The sequence below is a fragment of the Carassius gibelio genome, chromosome A22 (assembly GCF_023724105.1).
Source record: "Carassius gibelio isolate Cgi1373 ecotype wild population from Czech Republic chromosome A22, carGib1.2-hapl.c, whole genome shotgun sequence".
Taxonomy (NCBI): domain Eukaryota; kingdom Metazoa; phylum Chordata; class Actinopteri; order Cypriniformes; family Cyprinidae; genus Carassius; species Carassius gibelio.
In genome coordinates, this window is record NC_068392.1 from 15,424,642 (window position 1) to 15,451,614 (window position 26,973).

At 38.1% G+C, this 26,973-nt stretch overlaps 1 protein-coding gene across 2 annotated transcripts; it reads left to right on the top strand.

Annotated features, from left to right (window-relative positions):
• Positions 1 to 26,723, top strand: LOC127942660 (gamma-adducin). Of its 2 annotated transcripts, XM_052538513.1 has the most exons (15): positions 4 to 280; positions 6,037 to 6,259; positions 9,523 to 9,661; positions 10,133 to 10,284; positions 10,717 to 10,797; positions 16,974 to 17,123; positions 17,202 to 17,345; positions 17,444 to 17,542; positions 17,872 to 18,045; positions 18,720 to 18,971; positions 20,344 to 20,460; positions 21,502 to 21,585; positions 22,048 to 22,156; positions 22,944 to 23,021; positions 24,715 to 26,723. In XM_052538513.1, exons 2-15 carry the CDS (start codon positions 6,065 to 6,067, stop codon positions 24,960 to 24,962), a joined length of 2,022 nt encoding a protein of 673 aa, XP_052394473.1. In that variant the 5' UTR covers positions 4 to 280; positions 6,037 to 6,064; the 3' UTR covers positions 24,963 to 26,723. The 2 variants fall into 2 exon arrangements, with proteins under 2 accessions (XP_052394474.1, XP_052394473.1); XM_052538514.1 differs by lacking the exon at positions 22,944 to 23,021 and having other exon boundaries at positions 1 to 280.
• Positions 26,724 to 26,973: the final 250 nt, after the last annotated feature.

Here is a 26,973-nt window from a genome sequence, read left to right on the forward strand (position 1 = left end):
GGTTTCTCTCACTGCTGAAGCAGATCCTCGCAAACACACTCCCACGTCCTAACACACACACACACACACACGAAAATCCCCCTCATACGAGGAAAGAGCAGTGTCGCTGGGTGAGATTCGCTTTTTGCGCTTCACAGAGTGGAACCGCGAACTGTTTGTGGAGTTTGTGGGCTGGTTTTGTCGCGTTTAATCCACTGAGGTCATCTGGGACTCTCGAGGCGGGAATGAGAGAGATGCGCTCGAGCGCTCACTGGACTTTCACTCTGTGAGGAGCAAACAGGTGAGTTTACCAGCGTAGGATTCAGGAAAAATAAACTTTTTAAGTTATATTTTAGTGACGAAGTGTCGTTTAAATGCAACTTTACTGGTTAAGTGGACCAAAGAGAGCGTTGCGTGCAATCACAACAGCGCTAAAAGCTCAAAAAGACGGAGTTAAGTTATTCCTCAACCGTCACTTTTTTTTTTAATCTGAAAGGCATGTCGGTTTATAACGTAACGTTACTGTTGTTGTTGTTTCGCTTAACTTCTAACGTTAGTTATTTCCTGCTGATAGTCAGCTATTCTGAGCGCCGCGGCTGAAATCTGAGTCCGAAAACCTCTCGCTCACTATTTATAGAGCTGCTAAAGATAAGGAGGAGAAAGAGTAACGTTACTAAAGATGAGGGGCGCACTGAACGTTACAGTGCACTCAAAGGGGCTACAGGACGCGCTTACGAATAACTGCCTTTAAACATGTTTGTTTGTTTTTGAATCCGTCAGTCAGTGTGTTAAAAGCGCGTCGGTCAGTCGAGAGGCTGTGATTGGTGAGTAGTGATTGTAATCGGTCATTTGAAGGGGATTTGTTCTGTGGGAATCCTGTTACATTGCATCTAAAGTGTGTGAGAGAAAGCAGCTACACAAAGAGCCATTGACTGTAGGACACGCTGTGAATCTTGTGACTCGTATTGCTGGTGTCCCTGTAGTGTATTTTATTGTCTGGTGTGGCTATTGTATTACTGCTCTCTTCTGTTACTGCAGCACTGATTTCTTTCCCTGTCTAACGTTAACGTTATCCTGCACAGCAGTTCATTATTGGCTGTATTCAGAGACTGAACAGCTGTTGTAGTGAGGATTGAGGATCCTCCCCGTTTCTTTCCTCACATTTCCCACACTTTCCCCCCTCATACACCCACCCTGACAGTTTGAAACAATCAACAACATGTACCAGATCAACACACTGCTTTACATAATGCTGTCAGTTAGCAGAGATTGACAGTGTTATATAACTTCATGTATGGGACATCTGCCGCCTGTCCCAGGAGAGTCATATTCAGATTCATATTTGGCAGATTATAATTCCATTGTGCAGGGTATTTTCAACAGATGGTGGCATGTTTTAAATGGTTAGCGGATACAAAAAATATACAGTCAGAAGTAGCATAAAAGTGGTTCATGCAACTGCATTACTGCTCCAAATTTTGTCGGAAAGATTAAAAAAAAATGTTTTTGAAAAGTTTTATTTGATAAAAAAAATGCAGTAAAAATTTGGTATTATAGCAAATTCAGAAAACTGTTTTCTATTTTAATATATTTAAAAATTTGTGCTGTTGAACGAATAATTGCACGATTAATCGCGATTAGTCACATCCAAGTTTTTGATTGCATAATATACGTTTGTGTACTGTGTATATTGATTATGTATATATACATACACACAGGTATATATTTTAGAAAAATGTTATGTTTATATTTTAAATATATTTACATATAATGTCAATTATATGAATATAAATGTATACATGCAAATACATGTAAATATTTTCTGTTTGTTTATTTATATATACATAATATACACAGTACACACACGTATATTATGTAAACAAAAACTTTTATTTTGGATGTGATTAATCGTGATTAATCATTTGACAGCACTTTTTAAAATATGATTTATTCCTGTGATGTAAAGCTGAATTTTCAGCATCATTCCTCCAGTCTTTAGTAGGCCTGTCGCAATAATCAATATATCGACTTATCATGCAGTATATGAACATGACTTCAATCATTTTTGGTGACGCAGTATATCGCCCATTATATTTACTTACTTCTTACATTCCACTTGCGCCTGTGTCTTTTGCAGAACATGGTGTAGTCATGAGGTGCTAGTTCAATTTAAAAAAATGCTTCTTCAAAAAAAGTTTTTCAGCAATAGTGTGTACCCTTAATTTACAGAGAAAAGAAAGTCAGGGGAAAATCTGTAGATGGAACAATCTCTATACATTTTCTTTGCACGTTTATTTACTATTTATTCAAGTTTAAGGTATCTTAACATTTTGATACTTAATTTCCATGATCTAAATATTCTTAAACATGTAACGTTTCTTGTCATTTGGAAGTGTGTAGGCCTTCTTGCATTATTATGCTGTTTTACATTATGATTCAGTGGCATAAAATGGTCTTTAAACCAAAAATGATATCGCTTATTGCAATTATTGTATAGGCCTAGTCTTCAGTGTCACATGATCCTCCAGAAATCATTCTAATTTGCTGATTTGCTGCTCAAGAAACATTTCTGATTATTATAAATGTTTAAAAACAGGTGTGCTGCTTCATATGTTTATAGAAACCATACTTTTCTTTCAGTATTCTTGTATTTACAGCGTTTAATTGAATTTGAAATAAAGTTTTTACCATCTCTTTTGATCAACTAAATGCTTCCTTGCTGAATAAAGGTATTTATTTAGTTTTTAGTTTCCTTACCCCAAACATTTGAATAGTAGTGTATATATAGGACTTATATAGACTACTGTACAACTAGTCACACTTAATATGTGGACTACTTTAAAGGTGTTTTTCCTCTTTCATTTTATGGTAAATATAATCACAAACTTTTAATAGAAAGAAAGGTGGTCATAACAGCTATGAAACCAAATGAGGCTGATTAAACTGCATTTTTTGGATGTTAAAGGGACCAATGCTGCGGTGGTTATGTCTACCCCCCTGTTGTTGTCGTTGTCGGAGTCCTTCAGGCTTGGCGGCCTGTGTGTTGTGTTTCTGTTTCTGGCTGGGTGTGTCAGAGTTGTCGTCGTCCATCAGCACGTGAGCGTTTTCACTAGATGTGTTCGTTAGGTTGAATATTGCATCATAAGTTGAACGTGAGCTTTGTGTGTACGCATGCAGTTTGTTGTCTTGACTTAAATAAACATTAGCTTGATCCCCTTAAACTTCCTCCTTTTCAATTTATTTGATCCGTTTTAGCATTTGTGTTTGTTTATGTTTGTCCTTATTTTGCATTTCCACCTAGAATGATGTTTTAATTCTTGCACGCATGTTCACACGCCTAAAAATGTGTGGCTTAGTATTGCCTCTTGTTGGCTTGAGCTCTTTTATTGAGCCCACCATCAGTGTATGTGTGTGTGCGTGTTTTCTGGCAGAGTTGTGTGTCTCTAATCTGAACCATCTTTCCAAGTGCCATTTGACCTGAATGAGCAGCTTAGCGACGAACAGCAGAGAAAAGAATCCCCCCACCCCTCCACAGTGAAGTGCAGAAGAGAGCGAGTGTTGAAGCCTAGAGAAGTACAGGTGAAAGCTCTTACTGACACTGTCTGGCACAGCCGCAGAAGTGATCTGAAAACCGTCCCAGCTGAATGTCTGGAGCTGCTAAGCATCACTGTTAAGATTACTCGTATAGCAAGAGGGATTTGAAGAAACCCCTGATGGCAACTTCACCCCATGAATGAATGGTTCTTTAAATCATGCTGTCTGTTCAGGAGAGGTGCGCTATTACTCAAAACCTGTTGAATAATAGGGGTGTAATGATATACTGATGCCATGGTTCAGTTCATATCATGGTTTTGGACACTCGGTTCAGTTTGCTGTGTGGGTAGGGTTCGTGGCATAGCACCAACAATGCTAAAGAACGATAGATTCACTTTTAACTTAATAATAGTAACAATAATTGCTCTCTGTTAGTTCATGTTATTTAATTAATTAACAAATGAGACTTTAAAAATTGTTGCTTTGTAAAGTGTTGCCAAAAAATCTATTGCTTTAAAAAATAATAATAACAATGACTGAATTATGCAAAGAAGTCATTGGACAACATTACTTAGGCTACATATAAAAATGCATGTGCCATGGATAAAAAAGTGGAATAGCTGGACAATAAGGCAATTATTTTAATCAAATTTACACTAACTCAATCAGACACTCGAGAGTTGAGAGCTGTTTGAGAGGCGGCTGTGCAGACTTTGGCAGAGAGCACATTGAGTACTGAAAATAGGTTAAAATAACTTTAATGTTTAAATTGGCGTGACTTAAGACGTGCAAGTGACAGTTCCATGAACTGTCCGAAACACTTGCTAGTCTCTCGTGCAGCTCGCTTGCAGAGCAAACTCAATGTGATATTATGGATGTGAGGCTATTTGTGCAATTTAAGCAGACACAGTACCACTCAATCCCAATCACTGACTGTTTGTGAAGCTCAGTCTCACAGAAACTTATAAAATGACCTATGTGATCTGAATCTGTTTGGACTCAACCTACATGCTATAGTGCAAACATTTCTGCGGGAGTTTCTCAAGCACTAAGCTTGAGTTAAGATAATTTAGAATAAGAAAATAAGAAAATTTACTTGTATTAACAACAGTAACAGGTGAAACGTGTATATGACATCAACATGCATTTATCATTCTTACAATCACTGCCAAAATGTCCAACTTCACCATGATGAACTAAAAATTGGTTTCAATTATTTTTCCTCAACAGTTCTCCTCAAAAAACAAAATTCATTTCAAACACAAATTTGATGAGAACAGATTGGAAATAATTAGCAACAACAAAATAACAGCAAAGCTATTGTTTTCTGTTAAAGCACAAACTAAGAAAAGTAAAACCAAACTTTGTGGAAATAATTAAGACCAAACTGAACATGGTGTGTGTTTATGGTGCATGTCGGCAATGTTGTCTCGGCGGGGCGGGGTGTGGTGGAGGTGGGGCTTAGGTAGACAATATTATTGAATATCGCGATATTTGTAAAAGCGATTTTCGATAAAATGTTTTTGACCTATCGCCCAGCCCTAATCTGTATGATCTTTTTACAAATGTTTCTCATATTGAAGTCTCATATTGTAAAAATTATTATTACAATTTAAAATAAGTTTTCTGTTGTATTTTATTCCTGTGATGCAAAGCTGAATTTTCAGAATAATTACTCAATTTTTCAGTGTTGCATGATCCTTCAGAAATCTTCCTAATATGCTGAATTGCTGAAAAAAAAAACACAGGTCCCAGGCACTCAAAAAGAATTCAGGTGGAGAAGGTAAACGTTAAAAAGCCTTTATTATGGCTTCTTAAGACATATTTATTATTATTATAAATGTTGAAAACAGTCGTGCTGCTTCATATTTTTGCTGGAATCTTTTCAGGATATTTTGATGAATAGAAAGTTTAAAAGAACAACATTAATTTTAAAATATAAGTAATTTTTAACATAAAAAATGCCTTCTAATATCACTTTTTAACAATTTAATGCTTCCTTGATGAACAAGAGTCTTCATTTCTGAAAGAAATGTATGCTTTACAGCTTCACTCCCACGAGAGAGAGAAATCCACAGAGAGAGAGAGAACAAAAAGCAGGCTTCACTAAACCTGATAGTGTTATAGGATAGTCCTGCCCTCCTGTTGGTTGACCTGACACCACCCTTCACTGTTGGCAGGACAGCCACTCTTTTCTTTTTTTTTTGAAGGTGAACAAAGAACGAAGTCAATTGTGAATAGCGATACTCTGAGCAAGCGAGTTCAGCTAATGTGCAGTTATTGTATTGATCGGTGGACTAAGGTGTGTGTTTGTGGGATGATGGGTTTGTCCTTGGGGCATTACTGATCGAGACTGTTTTGCCTGTCAAATGAAGTGCACAGCCTTCCTCTCTCAGGTTTTTTGATTCAGTAAGTGCAGTATGTATTGTTTGGTATTTACTAGGGATGTGCAAAAATAAGTATTTAAAGATTTCCACACAGAATATGCACATGCTTTAGCAAAATCACTCTCTTTCTCCCCAGGTGAAGACAGCAGGAAAAAACAGTAGAGATGAGTGGTGAGCTGAGACAGGGGGTGGTGACGACCCCTCCGCCCCCAAGCGTGGGGAAAAAGGAGGGCTACTTCGACCGCATCAACGAAAACGACCCTGAATACCTGCGTGCACGCAACATGTCACCCGACCTGCGACAAGACTTCAACATGATGGAGCAGAAGAAAAGGGTCACACAGATACTACAGAGTCCAGTAAGAAAACACACACACAACAAACAACTGAAATCACTGAGCTTTTAAAATTGCTTGTAAATCTCTTATTATGCTTTTTCTCACCAAATCTTAGATCGAGTCTTTTTATCAACTCATTTTTATCATAGGCCTCATTGATTTGAGAAATTTGAGTAAAAAGCAGTAATTGTGGATAAATTTGGAAATATTCACTCAAAAATTAGGCCTATGATCAGTTCAAAAAGAAATATAAAATGTTTTAAAGAAACAAGTTGATGAAAAGGCTGAATACAATATTTGGAAATAATATAGAATAATGAGAAATTTTAATAAGCAATTTTTTGCAGGCCGGGACATTTTTTTCCTGGGAACAACACATGTAAAAATGTGTGGGAAAAAATGTTCCAAAAGGGGCTTTAGCTGTGATACCATTAAATAGCTGTTTGGTTCCTCAAAGAACCTTCAGTAAATAGTCCTTAGAACCGTTTTTCTTAGTGTGAAAACATTTTTACAAGTATATTTAAAAATGAAAGCAAACAACAAAAAAACCCCTTCCACTATAAAGAACCTTTTGTGCATTGAAAAGGTTCCATGGATGTAAAATGTCCTTCATATAGAACCATCAGTGCCAGTAAAAGAGACTTTATTCACATAAAGGTTCTTTATTGAAATCTATGGTTCCATGAAGAACCTTAAACATCCATGGAACCTTTTCAGTGCACAAAAAGTTATTTATAGTGTAAAAAGGTTCTTTAGTTTATTAAATATTCTTCACACTAAGAAATATTTAGAAAAAAAAAAGTTAATTGTAAGAAATGTTATTTATTATACTGTACAGGGATGTTTTTCCACTTTTTCACTGATTTATTCAGAAAGAATGTTCTTTCAATGTAAAAGTGTTTACTTATAGATTTTATAGACTGTCTTGAGCCATGTGGTTTTGACTAAACGCCGCATTGCCATGAAGTTTACATTCAAAGCTTGGCAGGAACATCTAAAGATGGTTTTGAAGCCAGCTGGTTGCACCTTACACTTCCTCTCTGTTCAAAATGAAAGATTTATTGTTTATTCTTGTCAGATGAGTAGGTTTGTGTTTGGTGTGATGTTTTGAGTTACAGCTCAATCGTACGCACAAAGCCACAGCTGCACCATAAAAGCCGTCTGGAAGACCACACCCTATTACACGCACAACACCCACTTCCACATCTTGTATATAAACACAAGCCAGCCAGCTGACCTACAGTAGAGAGAGATTAGAGCTACCACACACACACACACAAGATTACAGTTAACACACTGGAGAGATTACAGTGAACATCCTGCACAGATTACACTCCTGTTGACATATGAGCAAAAACATTCAATACAAGTTCAGCTGTATGGATGGCATCTGTCACACACTGTCGATTACCACAGCAAAAAAATCCATCTCATCCCTCACTTTGTGAAAACAACTACTTTTATTCAGCAAGAATGCATTCAACTGGTTAGAAGGCACAAAGGTATTTGTAATATTTTAAAGATTACTAGGAGACCTTTAAAAAAAAAAAACACCTAGAAAAGCTCTGTAGGGTTCGAGCACTGTACTTTCAGTATGTGAAAGTGAAATAGATTCTGTCACTGTGATAAAAGCAGAGGCGGAGCAACAGTTGAGGTTAATTACGGCAGCGCTGCTGGGCTTTATTAGCAGCAGCTGCCCGAGCACGTGTTTCTGAGACACTGTGTTCTCCTTTCACTCATCCTTCACTCTGTATGGAGAGGAGCCAGGCAGCAGGTGTATTAGCACACAGGCCTGTGTGTCAGAGCTGATTCAACAAGCCTCTCTTTCTCCGTAGGCTTTCTGCATGTGTGCGTGCATGTGGAAGAGCGCTGCTTAAATTACACGTCTGTCCGTGGACTGTGTTTAAGGTCAGACTATTATAGGCAGGACAGAGTTGCTATGTTTAGACCTCATCTGTGCTGTCACAACCAAAACAAATGAAGACATCTCCGTCAACTTAACCCGCTCAGGATCCTGTGGAAATATAGTGGTTTGCTCTGAGACACCGCTGATATTTACTTTAACAACACGTTAATGATGTTAAACTGTAATGGCACAATTGAATTTGTTTTAAATTTCCTCCCTTGGGTTATTTTTAGTCCCCCCGCTCCCCTCTGTTTCCCTCTTCAGCATTAAAGCATGCCATTCCCAGAGTCCTAGCTGTTTTTCTAAAGCACTGTGGTTTGGGTTGGTCGGGACACTTACTTCTGAGAGGAATTTGTGTGGTTCATACCCCGTCCCGGGCGTCCAGTTCTCATCCAAGCACAATTTAATACTCCCAAAGGGAATTAGGTCCAGGATATCTCAATCTCACCTTTGTACTTTGTCTAGACCGTTTTGGCTCGGACTGCTTCGTTTGAAGTGTGGCCCGTGTGAGGTGAATGTACAGCAGATCAATACAGACTCTGGCCAGCATACAATATCACAAAGCTCAGATAAGAGCTGTGTAGTTAGTTTCTCCCTAGATTAGGTAATCAAGCCCCAGCAAACTTCACTGACACACAAACTTAAGAGTTGAGAGTTTGGCAGAGACGTGGCACATCAGGATATCAGTGAATAGAGTGTGCCTGATGAAACTAGCTTACCTTCCTTATTCTGATATGTTTGCATACTGTTTGCATGTTTGTATCATCAGTGCCGAGTGAAGTTGTACATGCCCCAGTTCACATCGACACTTACTCACACCTGTCTGTATGTCTGTGTGCAACTGTACAGTAAGAACGAACAGTCATCATAACTGAGGTATTGTGTCATTTTGACTCTCCTCTGTCATTACCCGCAGCACAAGAGCGTCAGAGTCTGTTTATCCTGTGATTCATTCTGTCATCTGAGCTCTTTGATCACCCGGTGCCCGAAACTCCAAACTGGTGTGCAGAATGACAATGCATCATACAGAAGAGCTTCGTAATGCTTAGAAAACCCCTTATGGGTGATTTCCTTCCCTAAACATTAAACAAACAAAAAAAAAAAAACATTTGTGCAAAGTCCCATAGGTTAAAATGGATTTTGGACGTACCCAAAGAATTTGAGATGTTGCTTTTATCCTTCACTGCCTTACTTTTGTCTGTAGAGAGTCTACTCCAGCTCTTCAGAGTAAGTGGAGTAGGCCTATGGGTTAATAGACTTAACTAGTTGTCAAGATACAAGTGGAAAAAAGGTTTAAACATGCAGGAGCGTGAGAGGATTACAGCTCTTATTACTGTGTATGAGTCATCTCTAATCTCAGGTTTTCTTTCTCTTTCAGGCATTTAGGGATGAGCTAGAGGGACTGATCCAGGAACAGATGAACAAGGGGAAAAACCCCACAGAGCTGCTCGCTCTGCGACAGATCGCAGACTTCTTCATGGCCAGCTCCGTAGCCGGCTTCTCCACCTCGCCCCTAAGTGAGTGTCATCTTCACTGCAACAGATTGCAACATTCCTCCAGTCCTTCAGTGTCCCAGACTGCCCCAGTCCTCCACCTGTTCAGAGTTATAAAGGTCTCGAAATAATAGATAACCCTTTAAACAGTAATTGAGGGAGGAAACATGACCAGCTGACTCAGGAAAGCCTTTGCATTCTTTCATCTTACTTCTTCCTCCCTTATCACCCCATCCAGCCCCTCTGCACATGTGTCTGTTTTCTCTCTGTGCTCTGCTATGAGAAACTAATCAGTAGAACTTCAGTGAACCCCTTTCAGTGCTTACTGTACATTCAGAGTCATCGCCTAAATCTCATAGGTGTCTGTAGACTAACAGGTCTAGAGCATTCCCATAGGTTCCCATAATATACTTTGGTATATTATGTAGACAAGAACTCCTACTCATGAAATGGTTCAGACCCGTTCTTGAATTGTTCCTTGTTCTGTTTTCTCAGGTTTGGCCATGGTGACCCCAATTAATGACATGTTCAGCATGGAGTCCAGTACTGTGGTGAAGGGAGAGAAACAGATGCGCTCCAAACTGGCCAGCCTCTACAGACTAGTGGACCTGTTCAGTTGGGCACACTTCACAAACTGTTACATTACAGTAAGCCACAGCTTATATATTGTACTTGGTTTTTTTAGATCAAGGAAAGTGAGCGATGCACGTTGTGTAATCCAGGGTTTCGCAATCCATTCCTGTAGGCGATAAACATTACAGTTCCACTCATCAGACGCTCCCAGTTTAAAACATGCAGAAAGACATCTGCTTTTCCATTCATCGTCAAATTAAATTATATTATTGTTAAATTATACACTATTTTTGAATGGCTGTTAATAGAGAAAGATGTTTTTAGACTTCATAATGGTGTAGTTACTACATCTGCACTCATGCTTATGAGCTTAACCAGATGTGCTTAATAAGAAAACATCATATTTTGAATATCTGGATGTCTGTCGGAATGGATTTAGAAACCCTGAGCCTAATTGATCAAGAGAGGAAAAACAGCTGCTTATTTGTGTGTTTTAAAACTTGTAGGTTCGTGTGAGTAAAGAGCAGGATCATATCCTCATCCTCCCCAGAGGACTGTCCTTCGCCGAGGCCTCTGCTTCCAATCTGGTAAACAAACTGTCTGTCTTGCATCATCACAGCAGAGATGATAGCGGTTCATCATGCCACAGGGCTGCTAGGGTCACTTTGAACACTGGCTTTAGTTGAACTCACATTCCAGTAAGACTTGAAATAGATTAGATTCAGTCTTGTGCGGTTCTTACCATCGGAATTCATTAATCAGTTACATATTATGTTGATTAAATGAGAAATATTTACTCAATGCTTCCGTTTTGATCGCTTCAGGTTATATTTTGTGCTGTTTTTGCATTTTTTGTTTTTTTTTAAGTGGTCTAGCAGCCTGTTTAAATTATTGAGACAATAATATTGCCCAGAGCTTATTAATATGAGTTTTCCGGCAGACCTTGACTGAGCTCAGTTCTCGTTGCCAATGTTTGACGTGAGCTTAATCGGCCAGTTATTTTTTATTTTTTTTGGAAATCTCAGAGTGGGTTTTGGATTTGTATTAGCCTGTGTGTTCATGTCAGTCGGAGGCTTTCAGTGCCTGTAGTTGTTCATGGTTATTATTTTCTAATCATATTGCGGTGAATCTTAATCCTGGTCCTGGAAAACCCCAGCAAAAAGCCCAAGTATACTTCAGTTTTGACATGAAAGCTTAGCCGAACACGTAGCCTTTTTATACGTACTTCATTTAATTCGAGCATGTGCAAACACGGGTGTGCAACACACTAGAGTGCACTAGAAAATCTCATTTTTCTCATTATCCAGTATCTGCTATTTCTCTTTTAAAGTTATGAGAAAAATGTCTTTGTACTCATTTAAACTAGAATTGCGTGTATCTCTTAGCCCACGCAAGTGCTCATAAATGTGAATGTTTATTCTTCTAGTCTCTCCAGTAGTTTATGGTTTAGTCTCTTCTGTTGTTTTAAACCGTAAAAAAAGCCCTAGATATTGTCGCCACCTTGTGGACCAAGTAATTTGTGCAAAAACACTCAAAGCACACCTATAACTGAACACCACTTTCCTAATGACAATATTTACATCATGCACACTGTACTAGTGTACTAATAGTGTTGTCACGGTACCAAAATTTCGGTATTCGGTACCGATACCAGTGAAAATCCACAGTTCTCAGTACCAAAGCAAAACACAAAAATGTGCTAATAAAAAAAAAAAACTTTCTATCACCAAAAATAAAACCAATGCCATTCTTTATACTTATTTACAATTGTGTTTTAAGTTTTTCTACAAGTAATATAATTATGAAAAAGAGTAAACAAGTTTCACTCAAATTTAATTGTATCACATACATTTTACTAAATAATAGTAATATTTCTAGCACAATGCCTTTATGTAAAAGTGAACTTTTTATTAACGTAAATACCTTTAAATTGACACTGGTTTTACTCAAATGAAACTGTAAAAGTGTGTGAAGTGTCTCAGAACAGTTCTGGTGATGTTGTGTATTTATATATGTCCTCATTGAGACGGCAGATGGTGAAATTACTGCAGACGTCACGCGCTTCGGTATCTGCAGTAAACAAATCATTCATTCATTCGCACAGAGACGTGCAGATCATGTAGGATTCATATTTCAACCAACATTTACAGATACTGGTCCATATGGAGGTTTGATTTGATTAATTTATGCTAACTTTGACAAATTCCGTGAATGTCCATATTAAAATGTGAGTTTCATTTTCATGACTGGATTTTGAGATTCCGTCCGCATTGTCTGCTTTGCGGAAATCATATCGCTGTATGCGTCAAGAACCGGCTTGACCGGGTACTCTGTACCACCGGTACTTAAAGAAACCAGGTACCGTCACATTTTCATTTTTTTAGTACCGACTTGGTACCGAAGTACCAGGTCTTTTGACAACACTAACGCACACCACAGTTTACTCATAGAAAGGATATTTTTTAAAAGTGTTAAGTATATTTTGCCATTTATCTGTTAATAAAATGCTGATATAATCCAGAACCATGATTGAGAAACACTGGAGAAGTGAATGATCTGGAATGATGGCCAAAAAATTTGTCTACACTTGTTCAGACTGGATCTTATTCTGGAGTCAAGTCAGATTCTGTTAAAGTCAAAGCTTTTAATATGTGTGAAAAGATATCCACCTTAATAACATATATCTTATCACCAAAAGTTCACATATCAAGTATACAAGCATTTGCGACTGCATTTACGCCCCTGCTAGGAGTTCATTTCTGGCTCAGATCTGCAAACCACGAGTTAGCTGGTGGTGATAAATTATTTAACCAGTTCTTGAGTCTTCACTTTTTAGCATTTTTCTGTCCAGTTGGCGTATTAATGAGTTTTGACACACTGCTAGTGGTGGATGCTGTTTGGACAAATTCCCGCCAGTCAGGTGATTTAGCACGAATTTGTGAAGCACATTTGTCTTCCTGTCTGCAGCGTTTATCACTCTGTAAACAGAATTGAAAGCACCTGAGGCGAACAGTGGCAGTATCCGCGTTTGACTTGCACTCCTGTGCTGGATAATGCTGTTTTTAACGCCGCGCTATGCTGGGTTGAGTTTTTTCACAGTCATGAAAAATACACTCAGGATTATGGCAAACCAGATTTTTTGGGGTAATTTATAGTAGTATTAATAATACTAAAAATATTGACCTTTTATGCATGGATCACAGCCAGTACAGGTTTGTCCAGTTTCTTTTCGTTTACATGGACCGTGTGTTTTAGACAGCAATACTCAGATAAAGACCCATCTCGTTTGCATAGGCAGAACATACAGGATTTGTTTTGTCTGTGTGTATTGAGAGCGAGAGAGATCTGTGTTGCTGACGCAGTCATTCAGAGCTCCTGTTCTCCTCTTCTGTGGGCGTGTCCATGGGGATGGTGCCCGCTGGAACAAGGCCAACAATCTGGGTCAGAGTTTTATTAACCCTCTACACAACGAGTCACTTCCACAGTCTCTCTTCTACAGTCATCAATTCACTAAACCTTCTGTATGATGTTGACACTAGATTGTAACACTTCAAGGAAATATCTGCGCTAAACTCACTGCCTTGATGAACGGGTATTGTGGGTATTCAAAAGAGCCAAGTTTCAATAGGTGCAACCCAATTTGGGAACTTAACGCACTCTTTCAACCATTTTGTGCAATAAGTAGTGTGATTATTATCAGTAATAATTGCAAAAAGGGCACTTTAAGTGCCGGATGATGCACTTAATTAACTGAACAAACAAAGTGTGGAAGCTTTGATTGGTTCATACAATAGACAGTTGAGTATATAGTTCATAAGCTGCATTCTATAAGATGCACTTATACTCAATGTATTTATGCACTCAACTTGAATTTTATACGGTTATTTATACGGTTATTTTGTCATTTATAATTGGAGTCTGAAAGCCCCACCCCCTTCACGGTGTACCTAAACCAGCGACAATTCACTCTTAATTTTTTCGTTTAAGTGCCTTGTCCAGGTATTCGAATAAGTGCCTTTTTGGAATTAACAGTGTATATTAATGTTAATACTTGCACTATTTATACTACAACACTGCATAGAATACTACACAGGTACACAAACTGGGATGCACCTATGGTATAATTGAATAGTATGTCATTTGGGACACAACCTCTGGCCTCTAGAATTCACTTGGGTCTTTCCTTCAATGTATATGATCAACAAATACCAGGATTTGGGTTCTGTGCGGCATGGGTTATGCACCAATGTTTAATACTACTTAAGGCACATTAAAGTAAGTTTTGAACTGTACTCAACACATTTCAGCCGTAATAGAATTAGTTTAACTGTACAGCAGCCTTTTTGTCCACGTTGGCATAGTTTCCGATAGCGTGTATATTTCGTCACTGATAGGCGACAATGAACCGGGACAAGCATTTATTTCAAATTGGAATTTCTCTGGATTTATGCAAGTGTTTTTTGGATATTTTGTTATGAAAATCTTACATATTGTTCCTTAAAAAGTATAGTCACATTAGCAAAGTTTTGCAGGCTAAAAATGTCCGTTATATAATGTCAGGAGTGTTTCAATGTGTGAAACACATCTCACACACAGACAAACCAAGCAGCTTTCTGTTGGTCAGCATGGTAAATCCAACCTGAACCGGTTGCGAAATATGCATGGGCGAGTTCCCAATCCCATGGATTCCTGTTGAAAGGGTTTTGCTAAATAAACTTGCCGAAAAACGTCAAATGTGGCAACACCTTAAGAAGTGTTCAAATCCCTCACCGCGAGTATGAGCAATGTCGAATAGTAGTGTTTTGCTAAAGCAAGCACCATTAGAAGTATTTCATAATGTGCCTTGAGATTTCATGTCTATGGAGCAACTGCTGTAAACTGTTCCAAATGTTCATGTAACAGGAAATAGAACTTGTAATTTTATTTCCTTTTTATTGCTGTTACATGCACGGTTAAATATGTTAACTTCACTCCTCAAAAATCAAGAGACGTGCTTTATTTGTAAAGATTATTATATTTGTGTTTTTGCTGGACTGTTTTACAAGAAAGGTGACTGAGGACGTACAACAGAAATCAAACCACAAAGCATAAGTTTAGTTTTCCTCTAGGATTTACCCTACTCCTACCGTTTTTTCTTTTTACATCATAAACTAAGACCAATTTTAAGCAACAACTCTCTCCAATGCAATGCAAGATTTTGCCAGTTTCCTGACATCTTGTGAGAGAACAGCTAGGTCTTGTTTCAGTCCATTAGCATTAGTGTGGTGGCATAACAAATCAGATGTCCATACAGAAGTGAATCGACTTCCTGTGGGGATGTGCTAGTAGTCGATGTGTAACCGGTGCATGAGAAAGATGGGCCATTTGTTTTTGTCAAAACAGTCACACGATATTAGTGACTGTCCAAATATGATCTGTATGAGGATGCATACCATTCTAAGCTCATTAACAGCAGTGTGACAGCGTTTTTATTTTGAGCTGGCAGTTATGTGAAGTGCGGCATCGATGGGTATGTGAAAGGCATGCTGGGTAACATGTTCCAGGGAAGCATGTGATGTAGTTTGATATTCAACCAGAGCTCCAGAGGAATCAGACATGCACACGTACCTGCTGCGCCTCACGTTGTTGTAGGAGTGCACTTGAGCTCCTTGAGTTGACACAAATCAACTCTGAGCAGAAAATATCCTAACGTCTTTTACATTTTTTATTGTTATTATTTTAGTTTTTCACCCTCCAATCAAATGAATGGAGAGGCGGGACTTTCGTTGTGTTAAAGGAAGTTTACAGTTGCTGGGAACGTCTGGAGACTGCTGTGATGGAGGAGAAACTTGTCATGGGTTACCCAGAGCTGTATTTATTTTTAGGTTTCTACTAACATGACAGTTCACCAGAGATTTTAGAGAGCTTGTGCTATAATCCTTGATTAGACTGACAGGACAGCTGATTTGGTGGATGCCTAGAACCTGTAGTGCGGTGCACCACCTTCAAACCTGAAAAACACGTTCTGTCTGATCAGGGCCTTATTTCCTCCAAAAACAACACACACAACCAATGATCGATGAATAATTGATACTGATACAGATTACCAGTAAGATGTTTGAAGTCTGTAAGTTTATGAAGTCTCTTATGCTCAACGTGTCTCATTTGAAATTTTCTGTTTGAAAATGTGATTTATTCCTGTGGTGAGATTTTCAAGGATTCTTTGATAAATTGAAAGTTTAAAAGAACAGCATTTGTTTGAAATAGAAATGATCTACTCTCTGCTGTCACTTTTGATCAATTTAACGCAGCCTTGCTGAATAAAATATAAATTTCTTTAAAATATCGTACTGACACCAAACCTTTGAACGTTAGTGTAAATCAGCTTAATCAGACTGTGAACTTCCTGGGGTTTTTCCCATTTGGCCAACCTCATGACATCACCAGGAACTGGAGGCTTATTAATAACGTGAACTGAATCATCCACCGGTTCTCAATGTATCTCCAATGACAGTTTCTTCCTGATTAGGTGCTCAGTGTCAGGAGGAAAAGGAAACGAGAGATAGTGTAGGATGTGTATTGATACTTCTGGTTCATTTAAGAAGCAATCAGATACGAGTGATCAGATGCTATATCTAAGCTAATATCCGTTTCTTGTGTAGCCTCACAGTTTTTTTGTGTGTGAGTGTATGTTTCAGTGGAGGGTACAATGTATTTACCTTTTATTTACATTTTCACAATCATCTTCAGTCATAAACGATATTTTATTTCTTTCATTCTTTAGGTGAAGGTGAATATTCTTGGTGACGTGATCGATCAGGGCTCCACCAACCTGCAGATTGACCCGGACGGCTTCAGCCCTCACGCTGCCATCTACTCCGTGAGACCGGACGTGCGCTGCATCATTCACATACGCACACCAGCCACTGCTGCCGTAAGTCTCCGTCCAGTATCACTATCAGCAATTTCAAAGCAATAAATAACCCTGCATTCATCTCTTATGCCATGCCAGGTGTCGTCTATGAAGTGCGGCCTTCTGCCCATCTCTCAGGAGGCTCTGATCCTGGGTGACATTGCGTATTACAACTACCAAGGCAGTCTGGATGAGCAAGAGGAGCGCGTAGAGCTCCAGAAAGCCCTCGGACCATCGGCGAAGGTGAACTACCTCCTGTCTTGAATACTATTCAATCCTTGGCTTTGAGAATGAAAGTGTAAAGTGCAGTTAAGATTGTAAACGTGCTGTGTGTGTTGCAGGTGTTGGTTTTAAGGAATCACGGGGTCGTAGCTCTCGGGGAGACCATTGAAGAGGCCTTTCACTACATTTACAACACTCAGCTTGCCTGTGAAATACAAGTAATCCTTTCTTGATTCTTGTAGACTTTGACATTTTGTTTATTGGATTAGTGATGCTTTTTAAACAAAAAATACAAATGGCTAACAGAATAAAGCTCATACTAGACTGACTCGCAGTTTTATGGCAAACAAAGTGCTGCCTAACAAAGGTTTACTGTTCAAATTAAAACACAGAAGAACAACTGTATGATTTATTTTTTAACTATTTATTTGTAGGAGTACATTGAGAAGTGCATTCTACTGTACACTAGTAATGCATTTCACAATTTCTTCAACTGAACGCAGCCTATAAATTCCTGTAAAAATGTAGCACATTGGTGTCTCTGTAGGTGAATGCGCTGTCGTGCGCTGGCGGAGTGGAGAACCTGATCGTGTTGGATCTGGAGAAGTACAGATCTCGGACACAGGGGGTGGCAGAAGCCGGGGTCAACATGGGCTCTCAGCACAAGTGGAGGCTGGGAGAGCTGGAGTTCGAGTCGCTCATGAGAATGATGGACAACCTGGTGAGTGCTTGTGTGAGACTCGATTCAGTGTGAGTGTGATTCAGATACAGAGCTCTGCTTGAGAACAGACAGCCAGAAGCATCTGTGTTTGAGAGGAATAATCACCGCAGAGAGACCGGAAAATCACTTCTTTCTTCATCGTTTCCTGTCCTCCTTCCTCTCCTATTAGGCAGAAAAACAAAGACCGACGTGAAGAGAGAGACAAACTGGAGTTGAAGAGCACTTCTTGCAAAACTCCTCTCTTCTTTCTGTCCGTCTCTTTCTCTAGCTGTGCAGACTGTGCTGTTTTCTCTCTCTCTCCGAACGTGTGAGATAGGGAAGAATGCAGGCATGTGGAAAATCAGTTTTCTCAGCCGTGGCAGAAGAACGGAGCGATGTGGAAGATGATAATGATACGGTGTGACGCTCAGTGAACCAGTACGGTTTACCTGCTTCTGCTGGAGAGGTTCAGCATACGTTACATAATGCTCTTGAAACACAGATGGAGCTTTAAAAAGTGCAGTTTCTTTTTGCCAAGTCAGTTTCCAAGCAGCAGCCCATTATATAAACCAATTCAGTTGAATTATTCATTAAGCTCATTCATAAAAGGCAATGAAATTATTTAAGACTAGGTCTCGTCTTTTATAGTTACTAGAATTTGACTAGTTTTTCATTATTGCCTTTTATATTTTCAGGGTTACAGGACAGGCTACACGTACCGGCACCCGATTGTGCGGGAGAAGCCGCGGCACAAGAGCGAAGTGGAGATTCCTGCAACAGTGACAGCTTTCATGTTTGATGACGACGACGCTCCACGTTTCCCTCTGAGGTTACTGCAGCAGCGACAGCAGAGAGAGAAAACCCGCTGGCTCAATTCACCCAACTGCTACATGAAGGTGAACGTGTCGGACCGGGCGAGCGAGGAGAACGGACGCACCAGGACCATGGTGAGACTCAGTTCTTCTCTGTTATGGTGATCTGACATTCGTGCAGTCCGGTTATTGGAAGCCTTTTAAATGAAAAACGGGGGTTGCTTTAAAAGTAGTGAATCTTTCTTATCAGAAAGTCTGCTGGTGGATTATGTGAAACGAGAAGAATGTGGTTATTTCCTGGGCATGTACCTAGCTGCAGCCGCAGATGAAATGAACTCAAATTTCTGTCATAACTGAAAAAGTTTTGAAGCCTCATTACTTCTGTCAGTTGACTGGAGGAAGCCACTGCCTTCGAGCCTGATGCCAAACACAGTTCCCTCCTGACCTCTAGTGGTCGAGGCTTTAGTATTAGAGCTTTGCCCGAATTTTTAGAGCCCCGTGGAATTATTCTGGATTACTATTTATTTTGTTTCAGATTTAATTATTCTGGATTACATTTTAATGTTTAAATTAAATTTATAAAAACATATTGATAAAAATGTATATTTAATTGAAATTATGAAGCTCAGTTTAACAATTTCTAAAAAGTTGAACCAAAAAAAAAAAATAATAAATGGGGGGACCCTTATAACATCATTTTTTTGTTTGATTTCAGTTTTATTTACCCCAATATCTCATTTGAATTTTTCCGTTTTACTCATTTAATTAAATTTAAGTAATATAAAGGCATGTTTAATTAATTGAAACCATGAAATGTATACAATTTAACAATAATTTATTAAAAGTTGAACAAACATCTTTAGAACCCTATTATTATTTTTTTACTGGATTCCATTTCAATGGTTTAATTTTTAATAACCATAAAACATGTTAATTCAAATGCTTTCGTAAAACTTTAAATTTTTGTAATTTATTAAACATTCCTATTTTGTTAGAAAATTATTTGTTGTCTGTTTTTAGAAATTGTTTTTAGTAAGTAGAAATTTTATGGATTTTTGACTTAATACAAATTAAATCCATAAAACTTGAATAGTTTTATTAATTTTTCAAAATGTCATCGAATTAAAATTTTAACAGTTCTTTTTTTGGCAAACAAATTGCTGAATTGCAGAAATTCTGTTAAAATAAAAACAGGGGAAAATTTTATTATAAAATAAAGTGTTGATTGTATTGTATTATTTATTTTGAGATTTAGAATCTACTGTACTGTTGTGATCTATTTCTACCTTAAGTTAAACCTAACTTTTATAAACCAAAACTTCACAATAACCTGTCAATATATATACAGTATGAAGATATCAAATGAAATGGTGAAATGATACTGAATTTGACTGTGAAAGCAACTCTGGAGATGAAGTTAATGTGCTCAAATCCTGATGTAATGAGACCGCATACACTGAAAACACCATGAATTCTGTACTAAATCTCTTTTACTCCATCTCTGCAGTGGATGAAGTCAGATGACGGTGGAAACACCAGCGGGACTCCAATCCGCATTGAAGATCCAAATCAGTTTGTTCCTCTGAACACGAACCCCAATGAAGTTCTGGAGAAGAGAAATAAGGTGTGCAATCAGACTGTTTAAAGGATCCTTTTCACATTTCCTGGGCTCTCAGAGAAAAGCTGGCAGCCAAACAGTTGCTGGTAGCCATTGACTTTCATAGTATTTTTCAAGTAGTACTGTCAACTGTTTGGTTACCACTTTTCTTCAAAGTATGTTATGTTTAACAAAAGAAAGAAACTCATACAGGTTTGGAACAACTTGAGGCTGAGAAAATTATGACAGAATTTTCATTTTTGGGTGAATCCCTTTAATGCCAACAATTTAGTGTTATGAATGAACATTACTTTAAAAAAAAAAAAAATTAATAACTGTGGAAACATATTTACATTTAGTCATTTTGCCAGTGCAAGGAGATAAAGAGAGGTGTAACATGGGCTCTTTTGGGCTTGTTAAAAAACAGTTGTGCCACTGCATTTTGAATCATATGTAGAGGTTTGATTGTGCTTTATGGGAGTCCAGCCAGAAGACCATTGCAGTAGTCCAGTCTATAAAAGACAAGGGCCTGGACAAGAAGTTGTGTAGCATTGCTCCTTTAGAAAGGGCCTGATCTTCAGCTGGTCATCAAAGGTTACACCAAGATTTCTGACCAAAGTTGATGGGGTACTTGTAGAAAAACATAACTGTATGGTGAAATCATGCTGTAGAGTTGGAGCGGCAGAGAAGACAAGAAGCTCAGTCTTTGCCAGGTTGAGCTGTAGGTGATATTCTTTCATCCATGCCGAGATGTCCACCAGGCAGCTTCAGATCCGTGCAGCTACCGTTGGTTTATCTGGTTGAAATGAAAGATAGAGCTGTGTGTAATCAGCATAGCAGTGGTAGGAGAAGCCATGTGCCTGTATAATGGGATCCAGTGATGTAGTATATATGGAGAAGAGGAGGGGTCCAAGTACTGATCCCTGGGGAACCCCAGTGACCAGTTATTGTGCTTTTGGATACATGATTATCTTTGGAAACATGATCACAGTCTCTTAAGAGTGTCTATTAGGACTCCTATTCAACAATGTCACTTGTCCTTAACAGCTTTTTATGTTCTTGTTTCAGATTCGTGAGCAGAACCGGTTTGACATGATGACAGCAGGGCCACAGTCACAGCGGCTGGCAGGGATTGTGGTGGAAAGACCGCCGGTGAGTGTCAGAGTGACATTACTATACACCCGGTGTGAACCCTGAACAGTCAGACTGGTGTCGCACGGATATCCGTGTCACTAGGGGGCGCCAGATCCTCTCAGAGACTGTTGAACTGCATCACAGCTGTGTTTGTGAATTGAGCATCAGCATCATGTTTCATAGCAGGGTCCTATGAAGCTCTTTTTTTCTCAGTTCAGGTAGAATTCCAGGTTTTGTTTGCCTTTGTCACAATTTTCATTTTTTAAATATCTGCATGACTCTTTGTTTGTAGTTTTGTTCTCACTTAATTTTTTTGTTTTTGTGTTTTAATGTTAGAGGATTCTGGGCTTTTTTTTCACTTTTGAATGCACAGTGACTAACATGCTGTGTGTTTGAGTGGTTTTTGTCATCGTTATGACTCATTTCATAACTGAGGTATGCTTGTTTTGTGTTCTCTGCTTTCACCACACACATGTGCAGCCGTACATGGGCGACGACGAGGAACAGACGCTTCCTCCAAACCCCTTCAGTGAGCTGAGCGAGAAAGAGCTGGAGAAACAAGAGGAACTTCAGCAGCACGGATTAGATGGTAAAACACGCTCACGAGTCCCTCACACCTTTACTTTACACTAACATGCAAAGGTTTAGCGTCCGGAAGATTTCAAGAAAATACATTCATATTTTTATTCAGCGAGGAAGCATTAAATTGATCAAGTGTGACGGTAAAGACGTTCATAATGTTACAAAAGATTTATATTTGAATTATCTCTATTTATTTTAAAGAATCCTGAACAAAATAACCCATCACCATTTCCACAAAAAATATTAAGCTGTTTTCAGAACTGATAATAGTAAAGAAATGTTTCTTGAGCATCAAATCAGCACATCACAGGAATAAATTAATGTTTAAAATATATAAAAATGGAAAACACTCATTTTTAAATAGTAATAGTATTCCACAATATTACTGTTTCACTGCGTTTTTGATTAAATAAATACAGCCCTAGTGAGCGTAAGAGACTTTATTCAAAAACATTAAAAGAAATCGTATTAACCCAACATTTTTAAACAACATTTTTCTTTTCAAACTGGTAGAAACTAATAAATAAAGACAACACTGATGCATGATACCTCCTTGCCTGTAAGAAAACCTAATTTCCTGTTCCCAAAGCCACGTATATTTGACCCGTTCAGTGCTAAGAGTGTAACTTGGCCCCTCATAGCTACAAATCACAGTGTGACTTGAACAGAACTAACATGAATACCTGAGAGCATCTTACAGTTGTGACAGTGTCCTCGCATGTTAACCTGTCTACGTCTCTAACTATCTGTCTCCCTGCTTGTGCATCTGGTCACTAACCAACTCACTCCTGCAGAAGAAGAGCAGCTCACGTCAGACGACGCTTCCACACTCTCTCAAACCCTGTCTCCACAAAACACTCCAGCTAAAGAAGGTAGAACGCACTGAAAGAGTCAGCTGTCTCACCCCAAACTGGGACCTGTGTGTGTGTGTGTGTGTGTGTGTGTGTGTGCTACGTGGCTCCAAAAAGCAGTATGTTAACATATCATGTCAATATTAGCAGCAAATGTTTACCGGGATTGCTAGGTAACAATGCAGGAGGAAAACACATGAAAAAAAAAAAAAAAAAACTAGTGAGAAATTCACTGCAAATTACAAGCTAAAATAATTAAACATCATCTCTGGTAATTGAGCTAAAGCTGAAATAAAAAAATATTTTATTTATAAGAAAAAAAGCTTTCAGATACTATTAAAGTTATTATTATTTTTTTACTTGAATAAATTGTTAATTTGGGCTAAAACCATAAAAAATAATTGTAAAAAATTAAATAAAATATTAAATAAGAAATATAAAATTAAATAACTAACCCAAATTAGAAATGTTGCTTTGGCAACTAACTGAGAGAAATGTGTTGAAGTACTAAATTTTCAAAACTAAAAATACATTTAAAGTGAAATGTAAATAATAATAATAAAAACTATAAAAGAATTACTAAAATGAAAATTGTAACTATAAAAATGAAGTTGATTTCAAAACATGAATAAATGCAATAATAGTGCGTAAACAATATTAAAAGTGCACTGGTCCGTTTCCTATTTTAGAAGAGTACGTTTAAGTCAACTACAAGAGCAGCTGACATTAGTCATCTTTGGAAGGAGAACAGTTCATAAACTGAAGGTGAAGCCTTTCATGAACTAAAGAAATACTGAAGTGTAGTGTGGTGACAAACAGGATGCGTTTGCCCTCGTCACTCTCCACCATTTGCGTCAAAATCACTGGTTACTCAACCAGATGTATTACACGAGCAGTATTACGTGAAATTTATGTATTACATTAATTATAAGCAGACAAAAACATATTCAACACATTCATCTGAAGTGTAGCTCAAACCCAAGCCAGGACATGTTGATCCAGAGCTTGGATTAGATGGATTGATTCGCTAATTTAGACGCAAATCTGTTCAAAATAGCTTTTTATGAAATATTCATACAACTTTTCTTGAATCAGCTGCCGATCATTTGAACAGTTTAAAACAATATTAACAATTAAGTACAGGGATTTGATTTGTGTTGACATGAATTGGCAATATGATAATGTATTAATACGTTTCTAATTTAGCTTTAAAAAATATATGGTATCAATAATAATCACATTTATTCTCAACTATATGCTTTTTATGGAACAGCAATGTTAAAGCTTATTAAATAATAAAAAATAAAATATTTTATTATTTTTTTATAATAACTTTAGAATTTATAAATTTATTAATGTATCTTACTGGGTTTTAACCACAATTAGAATGTAGTACAATCATAAAATAAATGAATTTTTTTATTTAATTATAATTAATTATTTTTCTAATAGTTTAATTTATTAATACAATTAACACAGATAAAACCACAATTAGTTACACTCCTCATAATTAGTTTATTTAAAAAAAAATCAATTAATGCAATAAAACAATCTAAAGAATTTAATAATCATTAGTTAATAATAATGTGTCTAATAAATACTGTATAATTGAATACAATAGCAATTGACCACCCCAAACAAATAAAAGACAGTAGCACAACTGTTGGCTGTTGATGGATTTGATTATTTCAGTATTTTCTTGTTCCTCATGCAGAGAACCACAGCGGCGTGATGCTGAACGGTAAAGACGCTCACGGTGACGAGGACGAGCTCATCAAGCGCGTCAGTCAGCTGACCACCAGCCTGGAAAGTGTAGAGATCAGCGTGCGCTCGGGAGAGAAGATCGAAGAGGCTCTGACGCCCGAGAGCTCGCCCTCCAAATCACCCAACAAGAAGAAGAATAAGTTCAGGACCCCGTCCTTCCTGAAGAAGAACAAGAAGAAAGAGAAAGTGGAAGCCTAGAGGAAGCAGTCAATCCATCTGTCCTTTTATGCTTTTACGTTTGTTTTTGAAAAAACACGGCACGTTATTTTGGGAGTCGGTGAGTAGACGGAGCGTCATCTGTTTTTAAGAGACGTGCCAGGATTATAAAATGAGATTTTTACAGGAAGAGAAGCGAGGGGAAACTCCTGGGAAACTGGCTTTTCTCTCCTGATGGACTGGAAATGTTCCTGTACAATGAGTTTATCTCATGAGCCCATACTGCAATCTTTTTCATACTGTATGTTTATTAGAGTCTCGCCCCGTGTCATGTTTCTCCAGCTGTAGCTGAACGGTTAGGAGTATTTGGAGACTCTGAAGAATCACACTGGAACCGTTCGGGGGTTATTTTAGCAGGGTTTGTTTGACGTCGCCTGCGATGGTCTGATCCTGTGTAGAGTCACTCCAGTCTCCTCTCCGTACTGTTCTTTGCCAAACAAAAAGATTCAATGGCTAAAAAAGCAGAGCAATCACGTTTTAGTGAACATCACCTCTTCATCTCTTCTGAAATATTTTAGCTTTTTTTTTTTTTTTTTTTTTATTGAAACGATTTAGTTTTTATCCATACAGTTTTGTACTCGTTTCTATGCTTTAACACCGAAAATACACAATCTGGAAGCATGTTTTGCTAGTCTGACTGCAGTGCCTGACTTCTCAACCGTGTAATAGCTCAGATTACTTAACATGTAATGGAAATATATGCAAACTAGAGTGATGATATATATATATATATATATATATATATATATATATATATATATATATATATATATAGTGTTGCCCTTTTAATGTGGGATACATAACAAACGAAAAAACAAAACAGGAGATCTAAAGCCAAAGAGGCGTGATATGAAAACATGAGAAATGTTTTAGCATCTAGAAAAAGGGTCGAGAAGGGAAACTTGTTAACACGTAAGGAAAAAATATATATATTTGTAAACTGTATTTTTGAAGAAGTCTCAGTCCCACAGCAAAGTACTGTCTCTCATGAGTCCCATCACCTCAGACGTTTGAGCTTCATTCATTATATCACCTTATGACAGCCATAAGTCATCCCATAACCATCCAACAGAGTTACAAAGTTTGAGAAGCAGCATTGTGCAGTGTGCTTCTTACATCTAAAACTGGATCGATTTACTCCTCTTCCCTCCAGTTCCCATGAGATCAGAAGGTGCTTGTTTTGCCCATTTTAAAGCACCCCGCCACATGAGATCACACCCGTGCTAATCTCTCGTGGCTTATATTAGCAATTTGACCTCAGTTTGAACTCTGTTAGGGCCGAATGTAGTGATCATAGATCCTGTAGGAGGAGGAAGAGGAGGAACCACTGAAAGAGAGAGAGAGAGAGAGAGAGAGATGAATATCCCAGTGGGCAATGTGAAGGACTGGCTTGGGACGGAGAGAGAAAGCTGTGTAAACAGCATGTGCTTTTGAACGCGAGCCAGACGTGGACTAACACAAGCTGCACATGGTCGAGTTTAGAGAGAACCGGGCGGGCGGGAAGATTAACTCGTTTTATTGCTTTAACTTTTTCTTTTTGCTCCGGTTTCCATTGCATTTGTTGCTTTTCCCCGTCTCCTGACCGTTTTGCACCTTGTTTTACTAATGCCTCTCTGTTGTAGTCTGGTTCAGAAGACTCTTTGTGATCTGTGAAATCTTATATAAATGGTTATCTAACGGACTTGCTTCTAGATGTATTGCTAATCAGTGTAAATTCACAAATAAACTATTTTAAGAAGCAAACACCGCACTCATCTGTGGGGACAAAAACGTGCATTTCACACCATTTCTGCATTCGTTTACATCATTCATTGCATTTCTTAGTTCTCCGTACACAGCCATTTCACACTTACGAAATGCAAACGTTAACATCGAACTACATGAGGACATTTGACTTCAGTGGTTAGTTTACGAAAACAAAAATCGTGACTCTGAACTGAGATCGTCTTCTGTGCAACACAAAAGGAGTATTTTTATTATTCATGCTGTTTTT

Bases quoted from the DNA above. Each gene is read 5' to 3' on its own strand.
- LOC127942660 (XM_052538513.1), top strand. From the start codon at position 6,065: ATGAGTGGTGAGCTGAGACAGGGGGTGGTGACGACCCCTCCGCCCCCA. The intron at 9,662-10,132 runs GTGAGTGTCATC...CTGTTTTCTCAG, and splicing joins CTTCTCCACCTCGCCCCTAA to GTTTGGCCATGGTGACCCCA. The intron at 10,285-10,716 runs GTAAGCCACAGC...TAAAACTTGTAG, and splicing joins TCACAAACTGTTACATTACA to GTTCGTGTGAGTAAAGAGCA.